This window comes from Poecilia formosa, unplaced genomic scaffold (genome assembly GCF_000485575.1).
Source record: "Poecilia formosa unplaced genomic scaffold, Poecilia_formosa-5.1.2 Scaffold7, whole genome shotgun sequence".
NCBI classification, from domain to species: Eukaryota; Metazoa; Chordata; class Actinopteri; order Cyprinodontiformes; family Poeciliidae; genus Poecilia; species Poecilia formosa.
In genome coordinates, this window is record NW_006799946.1 from 1,805,794 (window position 1) to 1,827,294 (window position 21,501).

General features: G+C 37.2%; 1 protein-coding gene across 1 annotated transcript in view; it reads right to left on the reverse strand.

Annotated features, from left to right (window-relative positions):
* kif19 (kinesin family member 19) overlaps positions 1–21,073 on the reverse strand; it is a 37,093-nt gene extending 16,020 nt beyond the window's left edge. The window contains exons 1-2 of the mRNA XM_007571284.2: positions 20,520–21,073; positions 17,592–17,672 (exon numbers count right to left, since the gene is read on the reverse strand). Of these exons, the coding sequence (XP_007571346.1) occupies positions 17,592–17,672; positions 20,520–20,558 (120 nt within the window). The 5' untranslated portion in view covers positions 20,559–21,073. The remainder of the gene's footprint in view (positions 1–17,591; positions 17,673–20,519) is intronic.
* Positions 21,074–21,501: the final 428 nt, after the last annotated feature.

Genomic DNA, 21,501 nt, shown 5'->3' on the forward strand with positions numbered 1-21,501 from the left:
AAGCCTCTCAATTGAAATTCAAGAGCAGACATTTCACTTCTAATAAACTGACAACAACGAATAAAGGCGGAGGGCCAAGGAAAACTCGCACAGGCTGTAATCAGTAAAAAGGTGAACGGGAGAGGAGGATGTAGCACTTGAGAAAAAGAGAAAGAGGAAATGAGGAGGGACTGAAAAGACAAAGCAACATCGATTTCAACACAGAAGAAGCAAAAGAGAGAAGGACTAAGTGGTATTCTCATTATGGTTTTCTTCCTATTCCTTATGCTTGGAGCTGCAGAGATGACCGAGTTCTAACTTAATTTCACAACAAAAGTTATGAGAACAAAGAGACATTTGTTTTAAAATACAAGGTCAGAAGCTTTTTGGTCTGAGCAAAACCAATATGGTTCACAAACAACAGCATGCCTTTGATAACACTGCTGAAATTGGATAAAAATGAGAGAGTAAGCATTGAAACTGACTAACCAGTGCAACGTTTCAGTACTCAACTAACCCCTCCTGTTCTCTGCTAAAAGTCTTGATTTTATGGTCTCACAATCACAATGAACCACAAATGTGTTCAGATCTCACAGAAAAATGAAAGCTTTCTTTTTCCTTGACGCCCATACAATAGGTGTATTTTTTAGTGGCTGAAAAGCAAGAGCTTACGGAGATGGGTTAGAACATTGAAAAAGGGTAAAGAAAATGAGTGTTAGTCATAATCAATATGATTATTTCCATTTCCATCAAAAGTATCAAATTCAATATTTTCTGAAATTGTGCAGCCCTACTTCTCAATTTCAGCATGTTTTGTGAAAAGTATCAGTATCCCTGAGTTTCCTTAAGGAAGCTGATGAGCATGCAACAGCATTCTTACATAACTGCAAGTGATGCAGGTATCAAATGTCCACACACTTTTGTCTATGTGGATGCTCTGGGGAAAAAAATCATGTGCTACTCAGGGTGTTGATAACACCTCTATTCCCATCTGTCACCTGTGTTTCTTGAGTTACGCTGCCTCCACAGCTCCCTCCGTGAACATGCACGTGTAACAGCTGGTGTATAGGAAGATATAAGATCTCTAATTTTCTTAAGTCCCTTGATAAAACTCTAAGGGGCTGGCTCTGATCACACTGCTTGGACGTCTGGGAATGTGCCCTGGGGATTTAAGGCCAGGAATGAACTGACCTCGCAGAAGTTTTCAACACATGCAGATGCCCTTTAAAGTACTCTGTGTTCAGTATTAAGAAGCTTCTGAGAAATAAAGTCAAGGGTGAAGTACAGGTCAGGACCTGGTGTTTGGAATTAACATAGAGTTAAGTCATGTAAAGGACAAGGTAAGCTGTGATGATAAATTTCCTACATGTCATTTGCTCATGCAGCTAAATGAAAACATGTGCTATTGGACACAGAGTAAAAATGAAGCATGTCTTCTTTAGACATAAATAAGACATAATGGCATAATCCATGACTAAGTGGATGACAGGAGAACATCACTTTATTCAGAGCACAATGATCTAAAAAATAAAAGCCATTTTATGGCCTTTGGCCAAAAATAAAGTCACTTCAAGCAGTTGGGTGAAAAGATGACCTGATACCCTAAAAATATTTTGTTACAGATTAAAAATCCTATCCATCCTCAAACCAAAAATGAATATTGAACGTTGACAAATGCAATATTTTGACAGAGTGCTGGTATGCATTTTTTATTTATTTCCTTTGCTAAAGTCAGTGCCTGTGAGATGTAAACTGCTGTTAAGCAAATGGTACAACCAGTATGAAATTTGGGAGTAGTTTTGTAGAATAAACTCTTTTTTGGAACTAAATAATGACTTCAACAGAACTAAACATAACTCAAAATATATAAAAATATATATTTTCTCAAATTTTATTGCTGCCTGTTTTACTTTATAAATCAAGTAGACAAGCATTAATTGGAACAAGAACTAATTTGATAATTAAACTCACCCAGGCAGAAAACATGAATGAAGTCCACTGCTGTTGCTACTCTTTCAGGAGCAGTCACTTGTTAGCTGGTTCAGGTTTCAGATCATATTCTCTCAAAGATCAGCAAGATCAAAGCTTTATGAGATAGATGTTAACGAGAGTTTTTTTTGTTTTGTTTTGTTTTTTGGCTGCAAACCAGTTTTCAGTTTTTGTTCATAGCTGACAATCTTCTTTTGTTGATTTTCTTTCAATTAAACAGGTCAAGCACTGAAAAATCTAATATTTTTCCCCCACCCTATAACATGTGAAACAACATAAACTGCAATGCATATTTTTAGGGAATTGTATAATGATTGCATCTATGCAATCAAATCCTTCAAGTCCATTTTCTGTTGAATTCAAGAATTACTCCCTCAGACTAAGAACCTTGCACAATGTTTCTTTTTGATGTGCTATGTCTCCACTGCACGTAGTCAGACGTATTCAAACTGTTTTTTTTTTTTTTACATGAAAAGACAAAACAGGCGAATCTATAGTCCTGGTCAGAAACCCTAAAGCATTAAGAAGTGCAACAACGTAAAAAGAGAAGGGACTTCTTGACTCAAAGCCCCGTTGCACATCATGACTTTCATTTAGATGCAAGTCATGACCCAACTGAACTCTACCCCTGAAGCAAACAAAACAAAGTGGTCACTGCATGTATTTGTAAAAAAGCCACTCCTAAAATATTCATATACTTGCAAGAAGCCAAAGTCAAACAACAGCTTGCTTATGCACTGACATGAAACCAATTAGTGTGATGGAGTTTTCAAAACACCATAAAAACGCATCAGGGTGCGACGATGCACCGCAGCCACGCCTTTCATAGCTGATCAACAGCACCTGCTGGCCCGCTCATTAAAGCAGCAGGGATCACTTGGTTGGCCATCCTGCTGATTATAGCGCCGCTCTCACCCACCGCAGATCCATAATTCAAAGCCTGGATGTGGTGCGGTTTCACAAGTCACCCAGCCCTGGGTGCTTTTCTCTGACTCCCTCCAGTGTTACGTGCGAAACAGAAAGCAACAAAAGTCAGAAGATATATGAAAGATTGTAAAGGTAGAGGTTCATTACATCTCAACAAAGGCTTGAGTCACTAATAACTTGGTGGTTAGCTGCTGCCACTGGTGCTGCAATGAACAAAACAAGAGACTACATTGTACGCCTGTATTATAGATGTGCATTTGTATTTCTTTGAGATTAACTATGAAACTGGCTGGTAACTGAAAGCTCGATTTGGCCAAGCTGAAGCTCAAAAATATGTTCTTTTTCTGACTAAATGATATTATCAGTAGAAAAGGAACTGAATAGTAATATGGCATTGCATGGTGTATTATTTTTCTGTGCCGAAATAGTTGCATTACAGAATTTTTGTCCAATTCCATTCGGAAAAAAAATCCTGTTTCCAGTACAGTCTGGGCTTTCTCCCCTTGACTGATTATCTCCGGTACATTTTTTTTTTTTACTGGCCCATTCAGCAAACAGAAGGAGAAGTTGTAAATGATGAAGTCGATTTTCTGCTCTGCTTTAGAATCGTAGTCTGCTTGTACATTTAGCAATGGTAGCAATGGAGGTGAACAAAGATTTTCGGTATGGAGCAAAGCATAGTACAAGGGGTAGGTTTTTACTAGGCTAGTGTGTAACCAAGACCACAATAGTGTGTTTGAAACAAAAAGTGACTTGTGTCTTAAATAGCCCCTGGTGCAAAACATTCTGTTAACCCACAAGAGAGGCTGGTGAAAGTTTAATTCCGATCCCTTCAGTGAACACACCATAACTTTGGGGGGCTACCAAGTCACACTAACAACAGCACTTTTTAGCATAGATGTTCTTACTGCAAGAAGAAGTCTGAAAGGAGCTAAGTATATACCAGAAAAGCAAAACAGCAAGCTTGGTCTATTCTGAAACATGCAAGATTTGTGCATGGTGAAAGCATTTAGGAAATCAAAGAGCTAAGGTCAAGGTCTACATCCTACTGGGCAGACATGGGTATTTTACAGCATGACCATTTAACGTTAAATGGCAGCACTAGTTTTAACAAATGGAGGATGTTTTAAACAAAACCCGGTCTGTATCAGAGCGATAGAGCCAGTCTGTCAACGTACATGCACTGCTGTCAGGTTTTATTGTTTACATTTGTGCCTTGTCTTTATGGCTCTTTCTTTGACTGCCCATAATAAAGCTGTTGAGCATGAATGCGTCACAAAGATTAAAAGCTGTGTTTTGTCCATATGCCACATCTTAACTCTGAGGTACATCTCTCAATTATTTTTTTCTTCACCAGAGGTCACGGGCCTTTTTCGATATCCGAGTACGTAAGTACGTTATTGTCTTTTTTGCAAGTACTTACCCTGTAAGTACAGTTAAAGGTCTGTTCTTACCAAGAACACAACGTCACAGTATGGAAGTTCTCCAAGTGGAACAGAGTGCATTTATGATGGATACTAATAGAAGAAAATATAGTATTTTGATAGACAGTAAATATGCATAAATAATAATTATTAATTATAAACTGTCAATATTAAGTGGAACATTTCTAAAAAATAATGGGCAAAATGTTTTATCATTGATTATAAAAAGTTTAAAGTAATTGATGGTGGTTTGCCATCTCCTATTACTTTTTCAGATTTTTGTTATCATTGAAGCAAGACTCTGCACTGAAAAATAAAAACATTTGCTCCCTTTATAAGAATATTTGCTTATAAAATATTTAAAATAATAGCGGATGACAATCTGCTTTTGAGTCATGCAGTTATTTGATTCTTTCCATTATGCCTTAGGTTTGCGGTGGACCTAAAATAAACAAAAACAAACAAGCAGGATATGGATGTAGCGACTGTCTAATCAAAAGCAAATACCGTAATTAAAAATGAATAAATAAAGGAAGATGAGGAGACAGACAGATGAAGAAGATAATGGCAGGGCATGAGGTTGAGGTTGAAGAGGATCACTGAGAGCTTAGAACTGGAACAGTACTTGGCACTCACTGAGCACCAAATAATCCATGTATTATTTCAATCCAACTGAATATGTAGAATAAAAAAAGTCTCAGTAATTTGGATGCAGTGATGCAAAAAGTAAAATACACACCCTACCTTACCTTTAACTTTTTTTTTGTATTTTGCACCACTTGAAGACACTCAGTGTCAAATGAACTGGAAGGAAAAAATAGGTTTCAGATCAGAGACACTTAGGTAAATCTTGAGACACCCTGGACTATTACTCTGTACAGCTGATTTCCTGTGTCAGCGGACAATAAAACTAAGTTTTCTTTTAATTTAAGGGTAATAAGGGTAGCACAAAAAAATAATTGCCGCCTGTAATTCTGTCAAAAACTATGGTTTATTACTTTGGGATTACTTTTTTATTAATTCTTACCAGGGACCCAAGTTAATGCGTCTGTCACTGGCTTGCATTTCATTCACAGAAGATTTGCAACCATGCTTTTAAATGGTAAATGGACTGAACTTATATGGCGCTTTATCCAATCATTTTTGACCACTCAAAGCATTTATACTAGAGTCACATTCACCCATTCGCACTCACAAACGCTCACACATTTATACACCAATACACAGATCGGTAGGCAACTTAAGTACCTGGGCCAAGGGCACATTGACATATGGCAGGAGGAAGCTGGAATCAAACCTACAACCTTCCGATTGCAAAACGACTACCCACAGAGCCACAGTCACCCATGGTGTGTTAAGAATATGCCAAAGAACAAACAGTCAAGATCACAAAAACCCCCAAACAATCAGGTCCTAGAAGTAACCTGGCAAGCAAACCTGTTAAGCTACCCTTTCAGAAATGCAACCAAAGCTTTGGAAACTCACACTGGGCACAATTGCACTTGGTTATCTGATAGAAATGCTCAAGCCCTGCCCTCTGTGCCCTGACAATGCCACTGAATATCTTGTTTCAGAGACTTGCCAAGATTGGAGGTGTCTGTTGGACCAAAGCATACCTGATACAGTGTGCCTGATTGTAAAGTCTTGTTCTTTAGCTGAAGTGACGTACGATGTCTGGCTGTTGCGATTGAATGCCAAACTGGTGCTGTCAGACCAGGGTTGTTGTAATTCCAACTCTGACACTTGATAACAAATGTAGAGTGAGTTTTAAACTTTTGTGTAATGCAAGAGGAGAATTAGAAACGAACTCTAATTCTTTGTCTAAAGACTAAGAACTAGAGGAACGCATTCTGTTCCTTTTCTTCCTACCTTCTTTGATCAGTATGCATGTGCATTACTATGTGAAACAAGAAGGATTGGTTAAAAACAGTAGGACATAACATATTTCAAGCATTAATTGTAATGCCACATAATCAGTTTATTTTTGTTTTCTTCTTTCTTTTTGTGAGTACAAATTATACACAGGAGTTTTCAGAAATCACTCTCTTGTAGGTAAAGAGAGTGATTTTGGTAACAACAAAGTTAATCCGTAGCTTTGTTGTTACCAACTCACTTTGTGTCATTATACACAAGCATTCAGAGACTGGAAGAAAAGCTCAGTAACTGGACGCTGGAGTGTAGGTTGGTCGTAAGGTGAGAGGTGACTTCAAGGCCAGGGGCATAGACTACCCACAAAAGACAAAGAGAGGGACTCTTGTACAGTTTCACCCCAAATGTGTTGTTATTCAAGAACAGCCTTTGCAGCAGCAAAGCTTGCAGTAAGAAAAGTTTATTTAGGGTGGGGATTTTATATTTTTGACCAAGTTTAGGTCAACCTTTGATGGTGTACGAATGATTTCGTATGTGTTGGTATTGAGGAAGAGCAGCATGGACTATTTTTAGGGCACACCCAACTTGAGGGTGTGAGCCATGTCAGGCAGTATCAGGTCAAGAAGCATAAGTGACATGTGCTATTATCTTTAAACGCCGTAAAATACTGGAATTTACTATTGCATAGTTAATTCCAATGGAAAAATGTTTAATATATTATTCCTTGTTATCTAGAGTACTGTTTTAAATGAAAGCAGGGTTTTTCAAAACAGTTGATTCTGATGTCATTTAATAGAAACAGATGTATATGTATCATTTTAGAGAACATAAACATAAAAACTCTGCTCTTCCACTAATACAATAATTTTGATGACCATCACTTTTTTGATTTGTGCAGTCTGTCTTCTGTTTGCTATAATAGACTAAAAGGCAGAATAACACATGCTGAATCAGGTAATAATACCCTTTTCAGATGAAGGTGACAAGCTGCTCAACTATCCATTTAGTGCAGTGTCAAGTTAACATCACGCTCCTGCTCACATATAATAACTGTAATAACAAATCGGTGCTGAACAGCATGTATTTTCCAGCCTTTCAGTCCATTTTATCCCATCAGGCATAACAGAAAGGAGGATGTCAGTGTAAAACGTAAAAGGAACCATTACCAGTTTTAAGACTTTCACTGCTGTGCAACACAATGGACTTCTCAGGGGATTTAGGTTGGAACATACAGTGTTCTCTTCAAAATCCAGTGGCATAATTTAAATGTCAGAGAAATAAAAATAAAATCATTAACAAGCAGAGAATTTTGTGAACGTTGTTCTTTGTAAAATGAACCACAGTTTGATGAAATGCTCAGGTTGATTTTTATTGGGAAAAAATGCAAATCAAATCACACCGACAGTAAGGATAAAATGATAATTTAGGATGTAAACAAAAGTTACAATGTCTAGAAGTGCCACACACCAAACTGGGCCTTCTACATGTCAGTTGGGCACACAAAACCAAAAATTACATCTCCATTCTGGAACTAGGAGTTATTTCATGAATTAAAAAGGTTGAGAACCACTTCTATAAAAGGTAATATATTTATTTTATTGGCCAATGCATTCTCAGAGTCTGCAGTTTACTTCTACGGTAACAGCTTTTGTCCAAGATAAATAACCAGTAAATTTACTAATCTCTGTTCTATATGGTGTAAATGTCAGCGGTGTAAAACAGACGTGGCAGCCAATCACCAGGACCGAACATAAAAAAAGATATTTATGTATTTTCATCACAAACTGAATGTTTTTCAGGTTTCTCTGGAAACTTGCTGAAAAACAGCATTCCTATTGAAGCACAGCTTCTCATGTTAGAACTACTAAACGGTGAATGATAAATGAGAAGCAGATTCAAAGAGCTTTCCCTCCACAGCTCTGAAGCTCTGGGTTCATGGGTACTAAAACCCCTAAGCCCATTTATTTTCCAAGAATAAATAAAGAATTCAACATACTTGCTTCAAGTTACAATTTAATTTAGAGGTTATATTTGTGTGGCAAGAAAAAGTGTTTGCCCACTGACAGATTTTTTATTTTTCTTGATTTGTTTCACTTACACGCAACACTTTGCAGTAATACTTGTCATCAAGTATTAAATAAACTGGAATGGGTCTTTTGTATAAATTTTGGCCCATTCACCTTGGCAAAATCAAACGATTTGTGCAGAGCCTGACTGATTAAATGCTGCGCGTATTCATGCAGAAGGCAGCCCAGGGACTCTACACTCAATGCAATTTAGAGAAAAAACAGTTGTAACTTTTTCTAAAAGAAAAAATCATGACAAAACAAATGTATCAAAAATGGAATATCATTAGTTTCACAATTTTTATAGGCATACAGGCAAATGTTCTGTACTATTGAAAGAAGTTTGGCTGCACGGTGGAACAATTGGTAGCACTGTTGTCTTGCAGCAATAAGATCCAGGGTTCGAATCCCATGGTTCTGCATGGAATTTACAAGATTTCCCTGTGCATACTGAGTGTCCAACCATGAATTTTAGGTTAACTAGTCTATAAAATTTCTCCTGGCTTTGTCTGCACACATGGTTGCTCATTCTGTGTCTTTCTACCTTTCTCTGTTTCAGACTGGCAATCTGTCCAGGATGTACCCTGCCTCTGGGCCAATGGCTGGTGGGATAAAAAGCAGGCATTGCTCAGTCCCTTTTACAAAAAGTTAAAGCGCTGTTCTTCTGACATGATGAAGAGCCAGAATGATGGGAATATTGGTTAAAGGAACTGAATTCACTTGAACTAGGGGGTGAGGAGGATAAAAGGATAAAAGTAACTCTTCAGGCTCCTAAAGATTAAATGGAAAAAAGAAAATCAGAACACTAATTAATATCCCACAAAAAATACTATATGTGTATAGATATTTTGTATCAATTCTTCTTCCATTTCAAGATGATGTGTTAATGAAACCTTCATACAATGATAGGAAGAAAAAAAAAACGTGTTATGACTGAGACAATCCCTTTGGATTCATGAAACAACATGTACATGCTCTTTTGTTTTTTTTAATAGAAACATTGTGCAGCAAAGAGTTGTGTGTATTTCCTTACCAAATTTCTTCAACGCTGTTCATAATCATCATATTTTCATATGTTATTTAAAATATTGATCAAATTTAATTTCAGTTTTCACTTAAAATTTTGTTTTTTTTATTTTCAGAAAATTATCAAGTGAGCATTTATTGACTTATTTTCTCTTTTGGTGTTTTATCGGTAACAAAGAAATCCAGGTTTTACTTAAATAGAAAACCATGTTATGCTTTCATAATGTGTGACATACCACTAAGAGGATGACATTAATACCCTGAAGGGAGTTCCTTCTGTTTCGTCACTCCTTTGGGCTGGATGCTGTCAGGTTTTACACAACTTAAAAATTGGTTAAGTCTGATGTTGTATTAAGGCTTTGTATTTAGGCCAATTTCTAACATACTTTAAATTAAGGATTGTGATTTATTTAAACGTTGTTATCTCATCACAAAAAATACCAGTGGGAAAAGACAGTTAGCAGTGTTTGTTTGCTGTAATTGCAAAAAAATATTTTCCACAGATTATTGAGAAGGGTAAAATAAGTTCTAAATGCCATTTTTTAAATAAAATGTAAATAGAAAGTAGACTTGTTTTACATTGCCATTATATTTTGAGAGATGCCGGTCAGGAAAACAAAAAACAAACAAACAAAAAAAAAACAATTTTGATTAAATTTAAATAATTTTCACTCTAAATCTGTATATTGTAGAGAAGTAAAATTTTAACTTATTTATGCTCAGCTGAAAGATTTACCAGCAGCATCTCTATTGCGATCTATAGGAGACATTTCCACTTCGCCTCACTAATGCCCAATTGTTGCTCTTTTCCAATCATCACACTGTAGATTTTGTTTTATAACAGAATGTCAGGTTGGTCCTTTCAAGCTCCTAATGGATTTTAATTCATAATGCATCAATAATGGTCTGAGAGATTATTGACCAATATTAGCTTTCCATTTATTAAAGGTGACACACCTATGGATACCCTAAGCTTCCTGCTTAGAGGTATTAAATACCCAGAAATATTGCTCATGATTCTTCTCAGAAAGGACACCCACTCAGCTTTCACTATTGCAAATAAAAGAGACAACATGCTTTGTTTAGCTAATGACAGAATTAAATAAAACTTTCTGGGTTGTTTCCTCCTCTCCTCCCCCCTGTGGACTGGAACGCCTCAAAAGATGGCTAAGGGCAAAGTATGGTGGAAATGACTCGCAGCCGCTTCAGCTTGATGGCTTTATCTGCTCAATTGTTTTGTTACATTATCTTGTGGCTGCAATAAAAATTCAGCTTCACTCATCAAAACTGCTGCTGTGACTCAAAAAGGTTTAAGTTGTATATCAGGAGTGACAACATGGCTACTCAAGCATCTATTGTCCTTCAGAGGCCACCATAATAAGCTGCTACGCTTCGCCCTCTGACCTAGACCAAGCATTTTAAAGCAGGAAGGCCACTCAGATGGACCACATGCAAGACACACAAACAGGGACAGACATGCCCACAGTGGCTGTTTTTCCAAAAGAGACTTAGAGGGATGTGCAGAGATCTGAGGAGCCAGGAAGAGAATGCCAAAACAAGGAGGTTGAGTACAGGACAAGAGGGAAGCAAAGATTATCTGCTTTCTGGGACAGACAGGTAAGCCGGGTCAACAAATTAACCCAGTTTTTGAAGAAAGTTGAACTAAATTTGTCAATCAAAATGCACCTCTCCCTTTCTTGTCCTTATTATAGCACAGTCTGTGAGTAAAGAGGTTAAGACTATAATGAGAGCAAGGCTGTTTGTATTTTTCTTTTCCTTCTCTAATTCAGTCATAGAGAGTCTTGTAAAAACTAAAAATAAAAAACACTCCACACAAAAGCTCCCCCTTCTTAGTTATACTCAGATTTCTAAAAGTGTATTGTAATCAGAACTCTACCAACAGAGGTCCAAATAAACTGGGTAAGTAAATGGTGGTAATAAATTATGTTTACTAAGTGTAAATTTATGCAAAAACTTTGTCCATATTCCATCACAAATAAAACTGGACTGACTTAAACCCCAAAGACAATTCTCGATCATTGTCAACAGCAAGATAAGAGACACCAGCTCCAACTATGCAAGTAAGCAGAAGGCCACATCAAAAGCAATGTGGGCTGACCTAACGCGTCATATGAAAAAGACTCATTGGCTCCACGGTACACCGTATTGATGAAGTAATTCATGCAAAGGTCGTTGCAGTGTTATTAGACCTGAAAGAGGCTTAGGATGCAGTAAATCATGAAGCTCTTTCACATAAACTGAGAAAGCTAAAACAAGGTCTTCAGAGACTTGGTTCCTATTTAAAAAATGTAAAGTACTGTTAGTTTTCAGTATGAGACCTCCTCAATGAGGCTCAATTGTGTACCACAGAGGCCTTTTTCAAAGTCACAACTCATCTGTTGATATACTAACAAATTATATTGAAATGGTAAAGATGTCATGCTTGCAGATGAGGTCATATGCAGCTACATAGACTCCACAGCAAAATACGGAGGAGCTGAACAGGTGGAAATGGAGTAAAATGTCTGTCTTTGCACCAGAAGTGCCTCAACATGTTTCACAATCAGACACACCGTAAGTAACTTCTAATGTGTTAATCATTTAGAATAATGTCCAAAAAAATCCCAGATTTGGAAAAAGTTTGTCACTAGTAATAAAACAGTGAACCACTTTTAAAGCTTTTACTTCATAGGTTAAAAAAAAGTGCCTTAACCATAAATAGAAACAAAAGCACAGAGTCCTGCACAGCTAACTGTGGTCAGCCCTTCTACGTATTATTTTCTGCCTTTATTTTGTTGATGCAATTGTATGTATGGTTGTGTGTTCCACATACATTTTGAATATAATAGATTCCACTTGCACAATCAGTACAAGACACTAGATACTGTTATTGTAGAACGACTCAAATTTACAATAGTGCTTCCAAAGGAGACAAATTGCAGCACAGGGTCTGAGAAGAAGGCAATTTGAATCTCCTTTCACTGCCAGCAATGCGTTCAGACTTCCTGCAACTCTACATTGGACACAAGGTGTTTTGTGCTTCACAAAGGCAGAGAATGTGCCCTGGGTGTTATAATCAAGACTGCAAAATGTTGCACATTTTTTAAACCCTTGCTGTGACCCAGAATTGGTCTTGAACACTCTGCCTCTATGCATATGACCCTGCCTATTTCAATGGACCACATGAAGGAAGATCTTACTTAAAATCTCTGTTTTTGTTGTGATAAAGCACTTAAATCCAACACCAGACAAGAGCAGCGCTGCTTTTAAATGATGCCCCAAACACGCTGTAATAACTCACATTTTATCCTGGCAGTCCAGGTTTCACAATTAACACAGGCACACTAGCCATGTATTGATCCCAGCCCATTCATCTGTGGTTATATTATGGCAATAATTACAACTTTCTAGCAATTTGCTGGTTGTTTGAGAATGTGTAGGCGAAAATAAAAAGTATAAAAATACTTGATTAGTCATAGTGTCATCATACAGCTGATCAGAAAAACTAAATAACTGAGCTTGGCAGAAGGGTAAATAGTGTCAAGCTAAAATATTCATAATCCTTTAACTTTTTCACTAATGTATTCCACTGGGTATAAAAGATAGATCATAACTTCAAAGTTAGTCAAAAAAAAAAAAAAAAAAAAAAAAAACTCCTGAAACTATTGTTTGTAATTTGAGACAAATTGTTGGTGGACCGTCCACAGTTTCAGGTGCCTCGTTCACAGAGTTGAGGGACCAGCCTTATCTCTAAGAGTCTAAGCTTTTAGCCTCTTAACTACAACCTCTCACTTCTTCTCGTGGCATTCTATAATAAGGCAGAAAAGAAAACACTGTCTGAGACTTCAAAGTCAAAGCTAACAATGTTCTTAAGCATAAACCAATAAGAGGGTCAATTCACACTTGTTCTCAGTGTGTCAGATTCTGGCCCACTACGGTAAACTGATGTCAAGATGTTGTTTTGAAACAAATATCAAGTTTTTTTACTTATAATTTAAAGAAAACACAGTCTGCCTTCAGTCTTTTTAAAGTCTCATGACCAGACACGCTTATCAGTGTATTGCTACCTCAAGTTCATTGTGTCGGAGAGGTATATAAGGACAGATAAAAACAAAGCAGCATGAGTCCTTGAGGCTGTCCGGTGGGGGAAGACACAGAGAGAAAAAGAGCAGGTGGCAGAAGGCTTAACCTGAGATAAATCCCTTCATTGAGCTCATCTCCGCAGACTTAACCAGCTTTGAGTTGTCTGCTTTCTGCCAGTACAGCCAGATATGGCTACTCCCATTCAGGCAGCTAAGTCAGCCGCCAGCAACACGGCTAATCTGTCTGAGTGCAACCCGCAGGCCATATGGTCTTTGAGTGTCTACAGTCTCACAAACAACTTAATTACTACAAAACATTTTATGTTTCTAGATATATAGTTTAGGTGTAATATTTAAGTGTTTCAATCTAGATATCCATCTAAAGTATGTGATAGAGGATGGTGTAAACAGATTCAGCTTTTAGTTGTACTATAATCCCAATAAATGCTCATGTTGACGCCCCCCACCCCCCTTCCTCCATTCAGGTGAGGACAGCTTCTGTAAGCCTGTTGGTTAAAAAAGTCCTCCTGTCACAATAACAAGTCTGCATTGTAAGCTCCACTAATCCTCTGCTAAGAACGTGCCAAACTGGGCGTGATATAACACAACGGAGACCACTCAGCATGACTGTCAGTGTCAGACGCTCTTGAGAGGAACAGTTGAAAAAGCCCATTTACATGCACATTCATAAAAGCATACATAGAAAATGTCTCACTACCTGGAATTAAATTAGACTAAACTTAGCTCATTTTAAGTCTGTCAGGATTTTAAAGTTATTTTTTTTTGTCTTTTTTTTTTTAAATAACAGACTATTGACATACAAAATAAAAAAATAAAAAAATACATATGGCTTTATTAGCTTCAGATACATAAATGATTTTTAGACAATTTGATTGCGCTAACTTCATAATATCATGTCTTTTGATAAGTAAGTTAAATTGATGGCCACCTGTTTATGTTACTTAAAGCAGTACCTTAGACATAAACAGCCAGAGAAGAAATGAAAAAAAAAAAAGCAAAAATATCAGAAGAATTACCGACCTCCACAAGTGGATCACCATTGGGGACAGTATGCAAACACCTGAAGGAGGCATATCTATCTGTTTAAACAATTATCCTGAAATATAAATCTTGGGAATGCCAAACCATTACACTATTCAGGAAGGGGATGGTCTCTGCCTCCCAGAGATAAACATGTCTGGGTGTGAAATGTGTGAATCGACGCCAGAACAAGACCTTGTGAAGATGCTGACTGGCTGAAGATGGTATGAGAATATCATTATTCACAAAGGTTATCTAGAAGTTGCCATTCCTGCAAAGATTTCTCCTCGGTTTTTCAAGCAATGTCTTGTCTGAAGAAACTAAAAATGTTTAGTGAGTGTTTGGCCTGAAGTCTTTAAACACCATTTCAACTGTTAAGTACGAACAGGGCAGCATCAAGTCTGTGGGCATTTAACTGCAAAGTGGACCGTTGCATTTTAAAAAGAGATGGCATCACAAGAAAAGAACATTATGGCCAAATATTGAAGCAACAACTGGAGACATTAATCAGGATGTTAAAGCTTTGTCAGAAAAGGGTCCTTTAAATGGACAATGATCCCAACCATTACACAAATGAACTACAAAGCGCTTTTAAGATAACAAACTCAATTTAGTGCAGTGACAAAGCCTTAATTGCAGTCTCGTTAAACATTGTTGGGGCAGAGGAGAAAATGTGTGTGTGTGAGGAAGGTGCCCAGAAAAACCTGGTTCAGTTACACCATTCAGGAGGCCATAGCAAGAAAATACACATACATTTTATAACAAGCAAAAGTTATTTAATTTAGTAATCCTAACTGACCTAACATAGCAAAAGATTTAGTCTTGAGTTAATATCAGACAGTGAGAGATAAAAATAGCAATAAGGTTTGTTTATACATTGTATGCAAATGTCTCTTTATAATATGGACTGTGTTGTTTGGGAAGAGAATCAACCCTGCAACATGTTGCACAGGTAACAGAGGACAGCCCCTTTTTTCCCCAAGACGTGGTTGCTTGAACTAAAGACAATAACAAAGCCCTGTAATATGCGGTGAGTGGGTGGGGGCATGGCAGGGGGGGTTGTCGGCACCATGGCTACAACCCTGTTGTTATGCTCTGATCCCCTGAGTCCAAGCCTGTTATCGTGATGTCATGGCAGGCAGAAGTGGTGATGTCGTAGGTAAGAGCAGGTATAATTGAATTGCACCTAACAAACAAGTCAAATCTCAGCCAAACAGATTATCTCTTTCGAGAGTTGGTTTCCAGCCCTGTCTTAAAAATAAGAGCAAAAACTGATCATCACACCACCGCCACCCGTCCACTCCACACATGGCACTTTTACCGAAAAAGAGATATTATGTATTTTCCAGGCACATGGTACCATTTCATAGCACAATCAAGTAATTATGTTCCATTCAGCTGCTATAAAAACGCTGCATAGAATAAACATAACCAAAAACAAGTTTAGCACCTTGACATTGACTTCTGTTTCTTTAATAAGCTCCTGCTCTTACCGACACTCCAGCTTTGTGTAAATAGGCGGCACTTTGTATTTAAGCAACCCTTTAGGTACCCCAAATGTTTGCCACAGGAGATTCAAGAATTTCTCAGACATGCATGCAAGAGTCAAAGCAACATCCCAAGTATGTTTTTGATGAGGGAATATCATAACAACAAGATATGAAGCTCATAAAGGTGAATTTTAAATAATACATCCCCCTTTAGCCAGCAGGGAGGCATTCATGATATCAGCTTTGTATTTTGCTAAGAAAAACTGCTAATAACCAGCGCTCACAGAAATGTTTTAATGAGTGAGGAAACACCTCTGCACGTTATCAGTCTAAATCTTCATTAGCATTTGCACTGCCTTCATCATCATTCCAAATGCTGCTAAAAGGTCCCCATGGGGATCTGGCTGAAGGTTAAACCTAATGGTGAACATGGGTCCTCATGGAGTCTGAACATATGGCATATTTGTCCAAGATCACAGGTAAACATGCTCAGTAAGTATGCTTTGTGTTCACATACATGTCAACATCATTAAATCAGTAAAAGTCAATTTATTTCAGTAATCACAATTCCAAAAGTGAAATTATATGAATTTTTAACACACAAAGAGATGTTTTTAAGTTTTTTTCAGTTCATGCAAGCAAAATAAAAAAAAAAAATAAAAAAAAATCAGTTTCTGATAAAATCTGAATATTACAAGACTCCGTTGAAAAAAGGACTTGTAATACAGAAATGTTATGATCCGTGTGGTCACGGGGCAGACTGCTAACTTGAGAGCTATCAAGCACACAGTCATTTACACCTTTATAAGAAAGATGAGCAAGAAAGCATTGTTGTGATAGAAGCTGGAAAGTCATTTTGTCTGCTCACCATTTCACAATTTTGCATTTTTGTTAATTCTGCACCTGGCTTTTTAAACCACTAAAAAGAGCCATTTCAACCATGTTAGAGGACTTTTTGGACCCACTTTGTAATGTTACATATTAAAAGAGGATATGAATTGAAGTTTCACTGCTGTTAACAAAACAACCTTTGTTGTTTGTTTTTTTTCTTTAAACAAATACCGTTTTATAATTTTTCTATTAAACATGTGCCCTCTCAAAAAAAAAAAAATAACTTGTGAAGGGAGAAATCAACCTTAAACTGTGTTGGAGGAAAAAGAAGCACACACACAGCTGTTAGAATATTCGGCTCTGGAGTTTGATATATTATTAAATTTTTATAAGAAGTTGGCTTTTATTTGTTAAAATTGACTGACTTAGCTTTTTTGCTTCTGCTGCCCTGGCTGTTTCTGTCAGATTTTATTTTTAAAATTCTGATTCAGTATAGTATAGTGTGCAGTATTAGAAATGCTCAACAGCCTCGTCATTGCTGATATAAGTTAACCAAAGACATTCAGAGTGGTGACACATTTAGATGTTTGTTTATGGAATTTTTTTTTTCCTTACTTAGCTTGAAAAGTCACTCTTACATCTGCATTCACTTACAAAACAAATGTGACATTTGAGCTTTACAAAGTTTCAAAAAGAGCTGCCTGGCTTTAGCCAGGTCCCTACAGATATCTTATCTCTGTAGGCTCAAGACGTGCAGGAGGGTTGAGGAGGAGACAAAAAAGAAGAGCTTTCTCCCACGTAAATGCCCACCAACCCCATCAGCCACACAAGCGCAAAGAGATAAGAGATAAATGATGGCCGTCTCACCTGGTCGTCCACTCTGTGGGCCACAATGGTCGCCCCCTCCTCTTGCTCAGCATCACTCAGGGGTCGAATCCTCAAGGCAACCTGTGGCAAGCAATATCAATTCAGTCATCCTTGAATTTCATTGACACAGTGAGATCCAATTTACCAGGCCGAGACCAAATAAGCAAGTAATAAACCTGAACCATCATTCAAACACTATTCCTAGTTTCCAAAGGATGTTTTTGACTATGACAAGGGTGGTTTTTCTCAGAAAAATAGATGAGGTAAAGTACAAATTTTAAATTTCACACTGAGAGTTGCAGAGAATGTAACAATAGCCTAATTCAAAAGTCTATTCATAGGAAAAGCATGACAAACAACATGCAAAGGAAACTAAAGGTGGACATTTTTCAGTCCATCTAAAGAAACTTTATGAAATATTTACAGTATTTGCCAGATTTTTAGGAAAATATCCTTAACAAAATACACACTAAAGTATGATTCATAATAAATTGCTGTCGATACTTGCTTTTTTTTCTGTTTGTTCAAACTGTGCCAATTTACAACTAGAAACTCCAGGTATTTTGTAGTTTTTTTTGTTGTTTTTTTTTTATAATGAATTTGTTCACCTTCCTTAGATGATACTCCAGAGTCTTTTTCACATGTAGCATTTACACATGGCAAAAAAAATGCTCTTATCTGACCAGAGTACCTTCTTCCACATAGTTGCCATGGCTCCAATGTGTCTTGTGGCAAACTGCCAAATTAGCTTCATACGGCTGGCTTTTAACAATGGTTTCCTCAGGAAGCTCTTCAATAAAAGCAGTTGGTGAATCTGCAGATCCCCCCACCAGAGCTGTAGATCCTTACAGCTCTTTTGGAGTTGCCATGAACCTTTAGGGCTGTACTTCTGTCAGTTCAGGTCAATGTTTGCAGTTGTGCAATTTTCTCTACATTATTGATGAACGTTTGAACACTGCTCCATGAGATGTTTAAATCATGGGATCAACCCAGTGGATCTCAAGTACTTTTTACCTAGGTGTATCGGAGTAAAGACCAAACGTTTTATATGTTTTTTAGTCAAAAACAGTCATTTCTATAATTCCACAATTGCATCCCACATGTTATCATCTAAAATCAAAATAAAAAATATTGACATTTCCAGTTGTAAGGTGGCAAAATATGAAAAAAAAATTAATGCACTTGCCGGTTATCTGTTATAATTAACCAACGGGCTTACACCAATTCCTAATCTGACAGATTAGGAGGTGCTGTGTTTGAGTAAGTGGATGTGGCTTAATGTGATAAGAATGTACTTTCAAATTAAACACAGCACTGTGGCTATAGATTGTGAAATATAAACACTAAATTAGGCAATTAGAATTAGTGGAGGAGATAAAATCAGACTTTTTGTCAATATGTGATCTCAGGGTAAGAAATGTGCTGCATTTGTGCAGCAAGATGTCTTATAATACTGGCAGTAAGGCTGGTATATCTCATATTGACCAAGGCACCAGATGGTCATACTATGGCTTTTTCCTCCATCAGCACATTGTGGAAGCTTTATTACATGCTGGACAAGAGAGACCAGGCAGCTGAAACAGTCACCTCAATAATTCAGGTGTGCACTGCAGAACACAGCGCAGGCAGAGCGAGTGGAAATTGAAGAAATAATAGCAACAGTGGAAGACATTGGGAGGTATAATGAGAAACAACAGGGGAAAAATAGAAAAACACACAGTGGCCACATGTACCTTACCTTCATTATGTCTGTAATGTAAATTGTTAGTTTCCGTTTTCATAGGTGGTGTTTGCTATGTTAAAAACAGCACCTCAATGTCAGTTATTGGGATTTTATGTGAGTGGCTGACTCAAAAAGGAAGAAAAATAAATAGTTTTTAAAGATTCTTGCCAATAAAAATCTGAAATTGTGATGTCCATGCAACCTTCTTGACACTCACATTAAAAAAAAATTTAAAAAAATTGCAACAAATTGCCTTTACAGGTTACAGTCCAGATTAGCGAGAAGAACAAGGAACACATCAAGTGAGTCAGGGATAATGCTATGGAGAAGCTTAATGCAGGGTTATTATTTTTCACTTCATCAATGAGTGGCAAGTAAAATATATATATATATATTTTTATAGAAAACCATAACCAACCCCATTCGATATCATCCACAGCTATGCAGGGTACACAGTAAACATGTCTGGAGGTAGAAAAGACATGTGAAGCACTGCATGTGGATCACAACTAACAATGTTCATAACCTTGAATATATACGACGCCAACATAAAAACATGTGTTGACAGCACATGGTCTGTGGACTCATTTCTTTAGCAGAATTGATTGGTAGATATATGGAGCTAAATATAAGACAATCTGAGGAGAAAAACCCACAAGAGGCTGCAAAACATTTGCAACTGGGGCAGAAGTCTAAGCAGAACAACAATTCTAAACATACAGCAACAATGGAATAGTTTAGTTTAGTTTAATATGTGTTAATATAGTCCAGTCAAAGCAAAATCAAAATATTATTCTATGACAAAACTTGAACGTCTTGCAATGGTGTTTACACCCAATTTTACCTCAGGAAGGTGGAATAGAACTGATCACCATACTTTTCAGAATTTATAATACATTTTGTTTATGGTTTTAATGTAATAATAATAATAATAAAAAGATATGGAATTCAAAAAGCATACCTACCTGTGCAATTCACCGTTTAATACAGTCAAACAAATGTCTAATGAGATGACTATTTTAAATGCATCACCCAATTTAATTATTTCAACAAAAGCTACACGAGAATTATTAAAGATGTCAATAAAACAGGAAACATTTAGGCCTAATTCGTAATACATTGCTTTTTCATATTTGTTATGAACATACTTTTTAAGCAACTTGTAAAAATAAAAACTAAGTTTAAAGACATTTTTTTAAACTTACAGTTAGCTGTTGGTCCTTTGATTCCCCCGTGTCCTTCATGTTCGCTTCGGGTCCAGGTGAGGGGAGCAGCTTTAACACCGGACGCGGCACTGGGCCATCTCGTTCTGCGGTGTGGGCACCTGCATGCCACCTTCCCCTAAAACCCACAAGCACCACACGCTTAGACACTCTCTGACTAATGGCTTCTGCTTTCTAATTATGCCCAACAGTCTCTATACACTTTTTTTTTTTTTTTTTTTACACGCGTAGCCACCAACCTAACAATGCTCGGTCGTTACTTTTTCCCCCCAAAACACGCGCTCTATCCTCCTCTGCGTTTGTTAAAGTAAGTCGACGCTCCCACTTCTTCTCCTCGTGTATGTTGGATTTCTGCGCAGCAGCTTGGAAACGCAGGAGAGAGAGAGAGAAAAAAAATCATCTCCCTCCTGTGGAAAAGAAGAATGAGTCAGGTAACGATAGCAGCACTTTCCACCTGCTTCTTTCCCCTCCTCTCCGCTGCCTGCCTTCTGCTGCTGGGTTTCTGTCTGTGCGCGTTTGTTTCTTTTGCGTACGTGTGTGTTGTCCCTGGAGACCTGCGGCGCAGGCGTTATCAAGGCAGCTACGGCTACTGTAAACAATAGTAGCACACTTCCGATTGTAAAATAAAACTGTCCGATATTTTGTCAGGTCAAAGTAAAAACAAAAAGTTCTAATTGTTCGATATATAAGCTCAAAGAACTCATAATTATAAGGTACTGAATCATAATTATAAGATAGAGAATGTGATGGGAAAAGTACTTCTTTTTTTTTTATTAAAATGGTTGCAAACTCCTGCAATAGCCACAACTAAGACCTGAATCAAAAAAAAAAAAAAAAAAAAAAACATCTACGGTAAATAGAGCATGCCTGACAAATGGAAGTAGACTGACTGAAGAAAACAAACAAAAAAAAATCTAATCTCAAGATGGACTAAAAAAAACAAGTAGTAAATGAAGTCTGGAGA